We start from the raw sequence: 15,681 nt of genomic DNA on the forward strand, positions 1-15,681 counted from the left end.
CAAGTCATTTATAAATGGTAGATGATCGTGTAACAAACTTGATTAGAGTGAGTAACTTACTATGTCGTAGACCAGTGATTACCAACCCAGGCCTGGTTCACCAACAGTCCAGGTTTTGTCCGTATCTACAGAACTTGGAAGTGGCCACTGTGCAAGACGAAATCAGAGCATCTTAAATGGTACTTTGGACACCAATGCAGCTTGACCGCATCATATTTTCAGGCGGTGCCTGAATATGGCCAGATTCTCTTGGATTGCCACCTGGGAAAAATGATGATTGATGGCTAAGTGATAGAAAACGATTGATGGCTAGGAGATAGTCACAAAAATGTTGATTTTATTTACAGATCAAGTGAGAAGTGACTGACAGAGGGGAAAAAAGGAGAGCAGTAAATAAAAAAAAAGTCTATATTTATATATTGTATATTTAATCAATATATATCTGATAAATCTCGATTTTTATTTTTACTGTTCCTCCATTTTTTTCCCTCTATTAGTTACTCACTTGTTCTGTGAACTGATAGTATTTATATTAAGTATATATTTTGCAGTACACTAATTGGTCCATTTTTACACCCTTTTTAGTATGTGCTAATGTTTCCCCAAATAGTTTTTCATGAACGACGGTCGACTGATCTGAGTCATTACATATACTGAACAAAATGTCTATTATGTAAAATATTATCCATCCGAAACAAAAAATCCCACCATGCACATGTCTACTCAAGACATCTGTTTCGCTCACCAGGGCTCTGCAAATAAATAAGATATCACTTGTGAACCAAATTTGCCACCTGCACCAGGTTACTTTCTTTAGAATTTAATAACGCTGTCAAAAGATTTTTTTTTTTTATTGGCTCAGCATTTTGAGAAACGATAAGCACCTAAGTTGAAATGCAGTAGGCTGTCTATTCCAGAATAGTATAAAAAAAATACTGATATTAAGATTCTAATATGAAGACATATCTCAATCGGATTTTGGTAATTACATAATAACAACAATTATGTAAGCTGATTTTTTTTTTGTATTTCCATTTTCTTATTAAATGATATACAATAATTTATGAGCTCAAAAACCATAATAAACCTTTTTATTTACAATCATTTCAGTGCACGGTAAAGACTTTTGGAGATATACACATAGAGGATTAAGACCAGATTCACATTTTAGTTGGTCAGAGAGTATATGACAGTTCAGAAAGGAGCACTTTAGAACAACAATATTGATGCTGCCAGATAATTATTTTTTCTGGATCCGTACTGTGATTTCCTGACAGTTGTGCTAACCCCTAGTCTCTAGACCTGAATGTTTTGTATCACCATTGCATATAGTGGTTGGTAGCCATGGGACGTCTAACTACTGTGGACCCAGTTCTCCCTATTCTATGCCAGCCTCGCAATCCAGAGAATCTAGAATTTAACTTGACAAGTTACATCTCCTGTATAGGACACAAGGAATTAAAGTCCAGAGCAGCTGTAGTTCTAACAGCTGCTTATAGCTGGTGCAGAAATCTGAGCATTGTAAACCAAAAGATCAGAGTACATATTTTACCTAGGACTGCAACTGTACTCAATAAATAAGTGCAAATACTAATTTGTCAAATACTGGACACCGTACACTTTACCCTCCTGTAGCATATTGTTACCAGGATTAGGGCTACATTGCTATGGAACTGCTACTGAAGCTTGTAGCTGTTTATTAAAACCGGCTTTATATCTTTCTAGATCACTTCTAATGGAACTTGGCAATGAAGTTTGTATTTTTAGAGTACTAGGCGTACGTCTGAAGCTGAATTTTGTCATTTCAAGAGGTTTAAGATTACCCATTTTTATATTGTATTTTATATAATGTTTCTGTATGGATAATCATTTAACACCATCTGCCAGACACGTTTAAAATGAGTTGAGTTCATTCCTCCTTTGTAATGTTTTACATTTAAAGGGTCAACATACAAAATTAAAGAGTCTCTGAGTGTGAATCGTATTACAGAAACATGCTTCCTACAATCGCCACTCTCATCTAACCTAGTGTGGTCTGTAAGAAATCATTGATTTTACACAAAGAGAGAAAAATATCTTCAATTAAATGACTGAACAAAATATAGCATGTACAATACTGGTACAAATGCTATATGAGGGTAAAGCAGTTTGCAATGTACTCTCTGCGATAATATCTTACTATATTTACAGGGTATTCCAGAGCACATCTGTGAACATTAAGACTAGCAGATAAAGGTTAAACTTTGAAGGCCTGGCCAACCAGAAGTCCAGTTACTGCACTGAAACCAATAAATTTAAGGAAGTCAAGCCATAGTGGTTTATCTTTAAAATTTGAATTGAAAGATATTAAGTCGGCCGCAAGTCTTAACAATCTCACAATATTTGGGCAATGACTTCTCTGGTACTTTACCGAAGAACTCGAGGCACTCCTAAACTATGCAGTATAAATTAAGGCTTTGAATTTTCACCAAGGTGCAGATATCCATTCCAACCCAGACAAGCTAAATCTTCACAGTGCATCCGAAACTAGTGTCTCCCATAAATTAATCACCCAAGTCCGACATTGTCCATTCTCCTTGGGATTAATGTAGTGGGGGGCTCTGAGGAGCAGGAGGGTCTGAGCAGGGCCCAGGCTGTGGTGTGGAGAGCTCAGTCACGGGAAAGGGTTTAATGACACTGGTTTGCTGGGGTTCAGTGGTGACATCTGTCCTTTCGCTGTCACTAGCCATCAGGTCTAGCGACTCACAGTCACTGCTTTCACTGTCCCCTTCTGATCTGAATGGGCTGTTGCTTCTGTCAATGTCCACGTCTCCTGGGCAAGGGGTGTCTGTTTTCTCTGCCTCTTCCTTTTCTTTGTCCTTCTGGGCTTGAGCTTCTTTAGAGTGTCTCCATTTCATACGTCTATTCTGAAACCAAACTTTCACCTAAAGATATAAAAGAAATAACACAGTTTGTTAGGCATTGTATAAACCTGCTGTCGCATTGTATAAACCCGTCGTTGAAAGATTATAGCAATACCAGTATGTCAATAATATAGCAAAGAGAAACTAAATCTACAATAATATTCAAGATTTTCCATTATGGATTACTTGTTTGAGATAGACACACAGAGGGGTATGTAGAAAGAGAGAGAGACAGAGACAGACAGACAGACAGACAGAGAGATAGATAGATAGATAGATAGATAGATAGATAGATAGATAGATAGATAGATAGATAGATAGAACAATGTCCTAGTTTTTTTTTTATCAGCTTGCAGAAGTCATTGTAATTTCATACTTAATTTCCTGTTTCCTCTTGCAGCACATTCAATGTTACATTTAATCTTGAGAACAACTGCCTTATTCTACTCTACTTATTTCTAAATAATTCAGTCAAGTAGCACATCAAATAAACATCTTCAACTTGCAGCAAGTCTAACCAATCTAACCTACTTAGCTGTTCAAGTCTAGAAGTTCAGTTCTGGTCATCTTAACATCCAAAGATTTTACCCCAATGACTATAGCAAAAGTTAAATTTCAGCATTCATCTGCCAAGGCAAGTACTCAAGTCAAATTAAAAAACACACATAAAAACAACCAATCAGGCCTTCACAGTACCCCACCAAAATTAGAGTGAAACCGGAGTATGACTCTCATCTAATCATCTCTATGAATATGTCCCCCTCCTTTATCATGAACAGCTTCTTGAACCAAGGAGAAACCTGACCGCCATTTTGGAGTTAACAGGAATGTTTTGCCATTTTGTGGCAAACATTGGAAATTATGTCAAATTGGGTTTCGGACTTTCTGTTGAATCAACAGGAGAAGCTGCGACATGTGATAGACTCAACTTGATGGACTTGAGTCTTTTTACATTCCATATTACTATATAACTATGCAAAATGTGAAAAGGGGTGACGTTAAGGCATTAACCCCACCATGGATGGGGCCACACAGGTGGTTCTACATTTTTGAACTTCACAGAATCATCCCTGAATTTTTCATGAACTATTTATAAAATAGCTTCATATGAACAAGATAGATTCACATTAATTATTTTATTATGCAAATGAAGTCACTTGGAAAAATAAAATAGGATATATATTAATTAAATTGTAAATTGTGACATTAAGGACACAATTACTTGCAAAATGTAGGCTGAATTATTATATTACTAATAGTATAATAATTTATTTATTTATTTCAAATAGTCTGTTACATTTTCAACTGATTATTTAGTGAGTAGTGACTTTATGCATGTTCACTCATGTTTTTTTTTTTATTTAGTGAATATGTATTTATATGTGCCTTCCATATAAACCTGGATAAATGTATAAATTAAATACAAACAGTGTTTTTTTAAGTACAATAAGGGAAAACATGACTATTTTTAAGGACTATTTTGTTTGAATTGCCTGCCTGGTTAAGATCCTAAAAGCATCATTATTGTGGATGAGAACCCTAGTCTAGCAGAGACTATTATTTCAATAATTTGGAATTTTAAAAAAAAAATTATGTGGATATTGTCCCCAAGAGATCCAGATAATTACCCTGATTAAAATAGGGTTTTAAAAAAAACTTATAGAATATTCCCAAGTGACAGAGCAGAGACATTTTCTTGCAAAAAAAAAAAGAAAAAGAAAAAGAGATTTCAATATAAAAAGAAAATTGCTCAAATATATCTTGTGGTACACTTTATCTGGTGCAGTGCTGGAACTGGGCTGACTTAGAGTGATGACAGCTGTCCTCCCTTTAAAGCTCTGCATCTCATACCTCAGCAAAACAAAAAAATGACTATTTTCCAAAGAATAAAGCAGAAGTATTTATTATGTGAGAGAATTGTCCAGTAGTTCCCTTTTCTCTTTGTCTATTTTAATATCTCATCGTTTTGAGCCTCATTGTGCAATGCAAAAAGGGGGAGATTGGAGGGGTTTAAAAGGAATGGGTTGCTTCAACTCACCATAATCTTGCTACACTGTAACCACAATGACTTCAGATGCACTAATAGATCTCATTATACAGCCTGATGTTTGATGATTCCGTTTAAAAGAAAAAAACGAGACTACATATTTTCACTTCCCTATCAATGCTTTATTGCACAATTTACCAGCACTAAAAAATTGTACACATACATTATATTTCCCTAACGGTTATTTAAAAAGAAAAAAAAAAATCAGAACTGGCCACAGACCTCGTATTTTTAGTATGTTTTTTTTTATGTCTCAAAGTTTGTAAAAATCGGTTCAACTCTTCAATAGCAAGCTATGTGCAGTATTAAGAATAACCATATTTATTTAATTAAAATATTTTCCACGGTTTAAAATTAATATTAAACACACTATATAACTCGATTAGTATATTTAAAAAAAAAAATTATATCTGTTTTTTGGACATTTAGTTTGTAGCTTTAACATTAGATGATTACATTTGGGGGTTATTTCTAACACAGAGTAAAAAAAATGTATTTAAAAATATATGTCTGCATTCATCGAATCTGTATTTATCTCTGATTCCAGGCTATTATTAATATTAACAACAATTAAGGTAGATAGCATACCTAAAATTGAAGGATAGTTTTATATTTGTGTGTGAGAGTGTGCAGTATTTTAAATGAATTAAGGTTAAAATTAAAAACTCTTATAATTAATCTCTATGCCTATGAAATAGTTAAACTTATTTGGTCTAGAGTGAAAATATTACATAAATTCTCAGAATATATATATATTTTTAAAAACTCTATCTATCTATATATATATATATATATATATATATATATATATATATATATATATATATATATATATATACGAGTTCAAATTGAGTTTTATCAATTTTTGCTCTTGCTATAATTTATACATAAATAATTATACTATTTTGCAATTACAAAATGCATGAAAAAATACAGGCTTTCAAGTCTAATCATTATATAGTTAATTAATTTCTTATTATGTCAAGTGGTCTTTAATACTATGATCTTAAAAGATATACACAGCGATGTAAAGAAATTTTTTTTATTTAATCAGTGGTGAGAATATAAAAGGTGATCAACGTTTCGGCTCCTCAGCTAACACGACTCCCTATAATCTGATGTAATCTTAGCAGTATGTCCATTATATTGTGTCCATGTTACTAGGAAGTTGTCTGAACAAGCCTATAGAACGTTATGAGACTCTCATATAAGTGAGGAATTGAGAGCTCCTTACCTGGGCATCGGTAAGTCCTAACATAGCGGCCAGCTGCTTCCTGTCCGGTTTGGTGACATATTTCTGGACCTCAAAGCGTTTCTCCAGCCCTTTTCTCTGCAAATTAGAGAAAACAGCTCTTGACCAGGACCGCTTCCTTTTGTAGGTCTGGGGCATGGTGTCCTTAGTCAAAACTGCATAAGGGCCTGGAAGGAGGGGGAAATCAAAATATAAATAAAAATTATCAAATATAAATAAAAAAATTAAATTAAACAAAATATTTTAATGCACATTTTAGCTTTAGCTATATATATGTATACACACACACACACAAACACACACATATATACACACTCTATAGGGTTAAATTGATGTGTTTTGGTGCACATACAAGCACACAGCTTGGTTATAAAGCAAACTCAATGTGGTTGGTTTACTAAACTGGGCATTGCCAGATTTAAATCAAAAAAGGCAAATCTAAATATTTCTCCCAGATATGTATATATTTCAAACTCTTTGATTATGACCCCATAATTTTTAATTTTCTTGTCAAGTCTGCACAGTTCCCACTAGTGATTAATTCCCTAAAATTGCATGGAGAATAAAAACAAGGAAGGTCAACGTTTCGGTCACACTTTAGGACCGTTATATATATATATATATATATATATATATATATATATATATATATATATATATATATATATTTTATTTATCAAAATGCAACTGTCAACACAAAGACACATATAAACAGTATTCACTAAACTGTGAATTGAAGGGAAATCGCCAGGCCATTGCAAGCTAGGTAAATTAGCCAAATTATTAGATTTGGAAATATATTTGTCCCACAGTTGGCAATTTCCTGAGAATCCCTGCGTGGGCTTATTCACTAAACCATACATTTGTGTGGTGAGTAATTGACCAGAGAATTGCAAATTTAAAGATAAAATAGCTTAACTGGAAACATAACTGATTTTGGGATATTTGTTTTCCATTTCTACCAATTTGGCATGAAATTGTCAATTTCCCATAATTCTGCGGTTTTTTTTTTTTTTTACTAATCCCACTAATCTATAGAACTAACATGCAATACATCTTGGCGATTTATTATATGTATTTTTCTGTGTGTGTATTTTGAATCAGATGAGAAATTAGTTTCACCTCTGTTATATTGTGCACCTCGAGATTTGTATTATGTCTTTATTTATTTTTTTTGGCCAATTACAAAATATATGACTTGATGTATCTGAAAATCAGATTTATTGGACTTTATTTTAATATTGATCCATGAATTCTTTGTGATAACCAGGGGATAGTAGTGTATCACTGGACCATAAGACAATGTCTCGGAAAGGGCTTTAATATTTGTACCTGGAAAAGTGTCCTGAAATTGCTGTTGTACTGAGCTCCTCTGGTTACTGTTAATTTGCCCCAGAATAGAGGATGTCTCGTTAATGTGTTCTAAGGAGGTGAAGAATGGTCCGGCTGCAGATTGGATGTGCTGAACACAGGCCCCTGGCTGGCGGCCTGTACTGATTAATGATGTCAGATCTGTGATCACAAATACAAGGATATCTCTGTTACATATCACAGCACACAATCACCCCCCTGACCACAGCCAAACAGTACAGGACAGTGCGCATAGCCTTAGTTTATTTTAGATTAGTTATAATTCCTTTATTACATAAATACAAAATAACAAGTGTTCAATTTTTTTGAAACACTTTAATATTGTTGATCTCTGTATAAGTACAATGTATCCAATATCTGGGTTCCAATGTGATATATCAGATTTGCATTGAATAATGCACAGATAGGTAGTCCAATGTCCTATTTGCAATATTATATGTCTGAGTGTAAAAAAAACAATTTAAATTGCATCTCTTAAATGTATAATGTATCTGTAAATTGTACATAACAGCCCCAGGAATTTAGACTATATCCCATTATTTCCCTGCTGTAAATATAATATTTTACCACTCATAATGTATCCTTTATCCCTTCATATGTGTGGGGATGATACATATTGTATCTCAGAACTAGGAATTATTATATGTCTTTAAATATTACATATGTATCGGGAGAACCCACCAAAAAATATATCGTCTAACAGTAAACATAATTACAGCAGCGTTTGGAGTTTATAATATATTCCATGATATAAATATTATAGAGAACCTTTAGCAATTTGTAGCATCTCCCTTTTTATATTATGGGCTATTATAAGGTAACACTCAGGATGTATAACAACTCTTTCTGATAGTAAATATGAGATAGGGTCATTAGAACAATTATAGCATTTACCTTGATATATATATATATAATATGGGGTATATTATCATAAATTATCATAGTGTAAATATTAACTAGTAACTTTCAGAATGAATATAGAATAGAATTTATAATATCAGGAATGATCAGTCTAGCAATGTGAAACTGTGTATCTCACGCTTTATAATCATATGCATTATCTGCCTACAAGTGGTATGTGCAATACAACATATACATCATGTATATATATAATCGTGTACATTAGAATACATAATTGTTCTGGGGGGGTGTATGTAAATGTTTTATGATCAACACGTCATATACTATAACAATAAGAGACTTTTGTGAATCTAAGTTTCTATTGGTCAGCTATTTCCAATAAAATATATATTCCTTATTTCTATTTGAAATACTGATTGTATTTTTTTTTTAAGTTATATGGCATATGCTTTGAGAATTCAGCAAGTTCCAATCGCTAACGTAGGGAGTTATACTGTTGGTGTTTTTTTTGTTTGTTTGGTTTTTTTTTGTTTTGTTTTTATAAGCAAAGGACAATATGGTTTAATACATGATTAAACAACATTCCAGAAATTCGATATGTTAATATTTAAATGGTAATAATTTAAGAATGATCCTGCAATTAATGTTCTTTGATTGGCCAATACATTCTACAGGAATATATCTGTCATAGTATGAGTTTGGATGTGTATGTATAAACATAATATATTATAATAAAATACTACTTTTAAATAAATACACGGATTGGTCTCCATGTAGATCTGGCAACTGTTACCCCAAAATCAGAATACCCAACTCTAATAAGAGATGTAATTAATTCATCCATTACCTCTTAATGTGTTGCCTTCCTTTACTTTGGGGTCAAACTCGGTGGAGAGGATCCGGTCAATCCCAAACTTGAGATCTTTGCTGGATGGTGCAGGCTGGGAGACTCCATGCATCCTAACTGAGCTGAGGCTGGAGTTGCTACAGAGGCCGGCTGACCGGTGGGGTTGGTAGGGGGACATTGGGGACAGTCTGTGGTGGAATCCAGTGGATGAATCTGGGGTCACTGGGGTAGGTCTCAGAGGGGAACCTGCTGGCTGGTACTGGGCTTGGTGCAGGACTCCCATATGGGCTGCTGTCAGTCCTGAAGAACCAGGGGGGCTGTCAGAGTCCCCTACATGCAGGATGTCTGCAATGCAAAAAGACGGCTTCTTCCCGGGATCCAGAGGGGGGAAGCCAGCGCCCCCACCCCCAGTGCAGTAAGCTGACCATATGTTAAAATGAGAAGCGGCATAGAAAGGGGCCAGGCCGGTGGTATACATCTTCCAACCAGCACAGGGGGCCCTGGGTCTTCTGACTGGCACTGCCAATGGACCCTGGGTCTGAAAGTTACTTGCTGCTTCTCTTGGGTATGTTCTCAAAGTCACAGTGGTCCTTGTCCTGACGGAGCTGGTCTCACAGTGGTCCTTGTTCTGATGGCGCTGCGCTAACAGTGGTCCTTGTTCTGATGGCGCTGCGCGAACAGTGGTCCTTGTTCTGATGAAGTTGGTTCTGATGGAGCTGGATGCACAGTGGTCCTTGTTCTGGTAGAATTGGACTCACGGTGGTCCTTATTTTGATGAAGAAGTTCTGCTGGAGCTGGACGCACAATGGTCCTTGTTCTGATGGAGCTGGACTCACAGTGGTCCTTTGGTGGCTTGCCAATGAGAAGCTCAAGTGAACTCTGACTGTGTATGTGTGTTGCTATCTGAGGCACAGATGGACCCTTTGGTTGTGAGTGTGTTGTGCAATCGCACACTCAGATTGTGGAGTGTGAATCTCAGACACACAGCACTCAGAAGACAGGACACTCTGGGCTGTACAAGTTTGCCAGAAGTTTAGCACAGTGCACTGTACAAGAGTCCCCCTCCCCTCCCCGATTGGCTGCATGCCCAGCCTAAAACTGCAGCCTCTCCCCTTGCCTTAGCCACGCCTACTCCCTAATGCTGTTTAATACAGCACTTGTATCCCTAGAATTATACCACTCCCTGTCTGCACTTTATCCAATAGGAAAAAAAATTAAGAAAAAAGTTTAAAAACTGGGTAACAATAACCATTATTCCCAAATTAAAGAGAAGGCGTTCTTTCAAAAACACAATGGGATGAGATTTCATTACAATGATCCATTACTAATTGTATTGCAATAAAAAAAAACATTTTCATCCATGAATTTTATCTGTAAAACCGTTCATCCATTTACCAGGTACAACAGTAAGAGAGACCGTTACAGGAGAATGTAGAGGGTTTAAGGAGATACATTTATTCTGGTAATTGTATTACCTGTTATTACTTTATATTACTGATATTTGCAAATAAAATCTAAATCCAACAAATATATTATTAATATAAATTTATTCATTGTTTTAATTACAAAAATATTGAGGAAACGTATTTTTTCAAGAAATATAAATAAATGTAAAAAAAAAAAAAAAGACTAAACATTTAAGCTAATGTTATGCTGGTGAATATTTCTAGACTTTATAAACTAAATAATATTGTAATGTTAACTAGATTTTGAAGTCTCCCATTCATTAAATGGGGAGAAGAAATCACCTCGCACAAAGCCTTTGTACTTATGGTACCAAATTATTTGACCAAGGAATTGGGACTGATATATTTATTTTACTAAAGCCAGGTACATATCACATCATGCAATTATTAAAGTTTCTCCGCTTGTTTGATATTATTTGTGTCCTTTGATATTTAGTATTTATTTGGAATGACTGCCGAGAATAGACACTGTGACCCGGAGGTTTGAACAAAAAGTATCTATATTGTATCTGGCGCTGGTTCATCAGTTGCAAAAGCAAATCCGAGGACACATACTTTTACTTATATAATATATTGGATTTCAGACAATAGTGTCATCCTGTCTCCAAGCTATGTGGCTGGGATTAGTCATTATTTTGCTTTTATTGCAGACTACAGTGTGCTCAGGTATAAATATACCATTTTGTTATTTTTATTCAAATATTTTAAAACTGGGATTTATACGATTTATTTTCCTGTATATGTGTGTTCTCTGTGTTGTACGTAAAGTGTACCTATTTAAGGAGGTCTATGGGGGTTAATTTACTAAACAGAGAGTCGAGGCGAGCAAATATAATTTAGACCCCCTATACCAAAGTTGAAAAAAATATCTCCACCAACATATTTATCGTTGCTTAGTGAATACACCTTATAGAATATGCTATGGATATATTACAGCACAATTCTGACTCTAATAAGTTACCTACCGGCATGCATTTTATATATGTGTATTCTATTCCCTTGTTTTAACACTTTTTCATTGTGGCTGTATTAAGAATAATTGAGAATAAATTCCTGTACAAAATTCTAAATGTGGAACAGTTACCATGGAAACCAGGGGAAAGTTCTGAAAGTAGATTTGGAACTTTGCACAGGAATTTCTCCTTATACAGAGCCTTCTTGGCTTGTTGTCCTTGAAGAATATATTTTATACATACATAAAATCCTGCTGTGACTGCATTTTTACATTAACTATTAAATACACCTTCTACTGTTTAATACAAATGGACCTCTCTGGACTTTGGGGAGAGGCTGTTTTAGAGGTTATTATTGGATATATTTATTGATCACAAACACAGTAAGGCATTTAATAACAAGAATTCTGAAAAGTTTATGAGGTGTATTCAATAAAAAAGCAAGTTATGGTGATATGTTCCAATTTGAATACTTTGGCCTAGATTCTGCAAGGCAATTACCAGCTCATTATAACTCACTGTTTAGCGAATGGACCCCCTAATCCGAAACAAATGTGCAAACTATGCATTGGTGTTTTTTTTTGTTTTTTTGTTTTTTTTAACATATATATTGCTGTTTGAATAATTAAATCACAATTGTGAATGTATGGCTTTAGATTATTATTATTTTTTTTTTTTTAACAATTGTGTATTTTTGTATTGATTGCAAATAAATTCACATTAAATGTTCCATTGGTGTGACTTTTTATACATGCACCGTATGAGGATGTATAAATAAAGCAATCATTCAGTTACATTTTGTTTTTTCCACAAATTATTTTAAACAAATCTGAAAGATATTTGTTGTTTGTTTTCTAAATATTAATTGTAAGACAGGAATTCTCCAATTTAGTTGCCCTTGTGTAATATTTCTACCCATAAAGATTTTGCATACCCAATCAAATCCAGGACTAAATTAATCTGTATCTAACACGGTTGGTTGTTTGTTTAATTGTTTATTTGTTTTTATTTTTAATGCACAAGAAGGTTCTACAATTTTTTTAGATCAGAAAATAAAAGTCATGGATTTTTTAGTCTGGGCTGCATTGGTAATCAATGAAGTGGGGGGAATTGTAAACCAAATTGTAATAATTGGGCAAAAATATCCATGCTGGAAAAATAGAGGGACTGGAGAATTTAATTGCACAATTTAGCTGATTTGGCGTTAATTGCACAATTATGTTTGCATTACACCATAGAGCACTGTTTAGTCAATATCTCCAGCACAATTAAAAGAGATAGTACATATAGTGGAATAACCGACATTAAATGGAATACTTGTCTCACAGTTTATTGTGTTTTACAGTTTGCTGGCAGTTGGAAGCTCTTTTCAAGGTATCAGATTCACTGACCCCAAAATATAACATTGATTTTTTTGAATATTTTTTTTTATAGAGATTTTGATAGTTATAGTTTCTTTATTATTATTATTATTATTATTATTATTATTATTATTATTATTATTTTAATGGAAATTTTTTTAGGAAACAGCACTTTTTGCTTAAATCTATTTTGAATCTTGTTTCATGTATCCATGTGTGTACACTAACACAACAACTAAGTTATAGCCACACTGTATGCCCAAATTGACAAATAGGAGAACGTTTCTGTTTTTCCCAAAAGGGAGAATTCTCATTAGAGTCTTGAATTCAAAGATGTTGGGTTTATTCATTAAACAGTTACAAGACATGATAAGTAAATTAAAACATTTATGGCAAAATTAAATACTCCAACTCATCTATCCTTCCAATTTTACTATTTTGGCCTATTTTGACATTATGAACAAATTCACCAACTTCAAGTGTCTTCATCTGTGATTATGTGCCCTCTGTCCCAATGCATCCTGGATCAAAATAATTCATTTATATCTTCCAATCTAATAAAGTAAAGTAGGAAATAGACCAGGAAACGCTGTAAGTCAGCAAGGTTAAAGGTAGCTGGACCATTATTTATTGCAGAATTGCAATTTTCTTGATGCCTACCAGATTCAAAACTTGCAGAGCATCATGGGAACTGTAGTTCTACAGTAACTGGGGATCTAGCATTGGCCTCCTATGCTATAGGGGCAAAATTAGGAGAGATGTAACTTCAATGGCAATATCGGTCTCTTTATATGTAGATTAATTTTAAGGTTGAGGTGTAGAAGGCTCCCTTTTGGGATGGACTTCACTAAGGTAACCTTTGGGACTGAACTTGCATATACTCAAATTTGGGATTTGGGATGATTAGGCCTTTTGAAACCTTCTGTTTAATCTCTTATTCCTCCTGGGGGTATTTATTTTAAGTAATTAGGAAGGAAAATGTAAAAGTGGCATAGTCTCCATGGAAACCATGGAATGTTGTCACTGATTACAGATCTTTCGGAACGTTGTCCCAGCATTGCTGTGTGGAAATAATAAAACCAGTATTTTACTAAGAAATCCAATTTTAGTAAATAGCCAATCTCAAGGCATGAGGTCATGAAACTGTCAGGAAAACATCTCAATGGTTTGAAATAGAAAGCTGAGAATTCCATGCAGTAATGGCAACTGCTCCTCACTATTAATTGTTTTGGATAAAATGATAGGAGCTTTATAATGGTTGGTAGGAGTATAACCAAGTGTAGCTCGGTGGGTGGCTGTCTGGTTTCTACAAAAGAGGACAAATGGAGGATAATTTGAAGTTAAAGGGGAGATACTTATGGCTGACCACAGAGGACATTTTTGAGCAATAGTTGCAGATGCAGTAAATGTCCTCCTGGTAGATCTGGTCTAAATGTATTCCATGATAAAAAAAAATCTTCAATAGAAAACAGCATCTATGCTATCTAATAAATGAATACAGGACTCGAAACTGATGCAGAATCAGGCCAGAATAGTGATTTGGACAAAATCAGCTTAACTTTCAAAGTCCACGTTGCCAGGGTAAATATTTGAAATTGATGTCCATCGATGTGTTTGGTGAGTAGACTGCAATGTGAATGTTTTAATGTTGATTAAAGCTATAGAAACACAGCAAATGTAAAGTTCCATTGGTTCCCATGGTGATTGCTCCAGTTTTATAACTTTGCCCATAGCCATGCCCTTTATCTTTATTTCTCGGCGATTCTGCAAGAGAGAGTAACAAAATGACCTCTTAATAATGAGACTTACTTACAATGCCCTATTCAGAAGCAGACAGGGGAATATTAAAGACAATATTGTCTACACACAGACTGGCTATCTCAGGCATTTATGCTCTGTAGTGATTATAATTAAGCAATTTAGTATCTGATACAAAGCAAACACTGTATAATCAATTTCAGCTTTGGGTTTTCTTCCTAGGATTGTATTCGTTTTACCCTTATCAGTGAATCTTGCAAGCAGTGTGTCTTATAATATTCCCCATCACTGAATCTTCCAAGCTGGGTATCTTTTTTCATTCCAAAGTAGTATCCTGCGAGTAGGGTATCTTTTTTTTTTTTTTTTTTACCCTATCCCATATTTTACAAGTAATGTTTCTATCTCTCTTTATCCTATCACTGGATTTTGCAACAGGTGCTCTTTTTATCAATTTGTTTTTGCAAGCAAAGTATATATTTATTGCCTACCCTATTTCTGGATTTTGTAAGAAGGACATCTTTTTAATCCCATCCATAGCTTTTGCAATCAGGGTATCTTTTTAGCCCCATCCCTAGATTTTGGAAGAATGGTATAATTTTAACCCCATCTTTGATTTTTTACAAGCAGGGATTTTTTTTTGATTTTTTTAAGCCCATTTGTGGAGTTTATAAGAATAGGATCTTTGTTTTTACTCCACCCCTGGATGTTTTAAGGAGGGTATCGTTTTAACCCCCATCCCTGAATTTTGCAAGCACTCCATCCCTAGATTTTGCATACAGAGTAGCTGTATCTCACTCCAGCATTTTGCACGTTTGGTATATATCAGACAGACACTTGAAAATGCTGATATACACATAGTTGT

The 15,681-nt window shown here is 34.4% G+C and overlaps 1 protein-coding gene across 2 annotated transcripts; it reads right to left on the reverse strand.

Annotated features, from left to right (window-relative positions):
• Positions 1 to 1,217: 1,217 nt before the first annotated feature.
• HLX (H2.0 like homeobox) lies at positions 1,218 to 10,331 on the reverse strand. 2 transcript variants are annotated; one of them, XM_063443807.1, is made up of 4 exons: positions 9,282 to 10,331; positions 7,535 to 7,714; positions 6,185 to 6,369; positions 1,218 to 2,924 (listed from the first exon to the last, which is right to left on the reverse strand). In XM_063443807.1, exons 1-4 carry the CDS (start codon positions 9,757 to 9,759, stop codon positions 2,583 to 2,585), a joined length of 1,185 nt encoding a protein of 394 aa, XP_063299877.1. In that variant the 5' UTR covers positions 9,760 to 10,331; the 3' UTR covers positions 1,218 to 2,582. The 2 variants fall into 2 exon arrangements, with proteins under 2 accessions (XP_063299877.1, XP_063299878.1); XM_063443808.1 differs by lacking the exon at positions 7,535 to 7,714 and having other exon boundaries at positions 9,282 to 10,330.
• Positions 10,332 to 15,681: the final 5,350 nt, after the last annotated feature.

Source organism: Pelobates fuscus, chromosome 2 (genome assembly GCF_036172605.1).
Source record: "Pelobates fuscus isolate aPelFus1 chromosome 2, aPelFus1.pri, whole genome shotgun sequence".
NCBI classification, from domain to species: Eukaryota; Metazoa; Chordata; class Amphibia; order Anura; family Pelobatidae; genus Pelobates; species Pelobates fuscus.

Excerpts from the sequence above, each read along its gene's own strand:
- HLX (XM_063443807.1), bottom strand. The coding sequence starts at position 9,759 with ATGTATACCACCGGCCTGGCCCCTTTCTATGCCGCTTCTCATTTTAAC. Across the intron at positions 7,715-9,281 it reads GGAAGGCAACACATTAAGAG|ATCTGACATCATTAATCAGT; the intron begins GTAATGGATGAA and ends TTGTGATCACAG. Across the intron at positions 2,925-6,184 it reads TAGGACTTACCGATGCCCAG|GTGAAAGTTTGGTTTCAGAA; the intron begins GTAAGGAGCTCT and ends TTATATCTTTAG.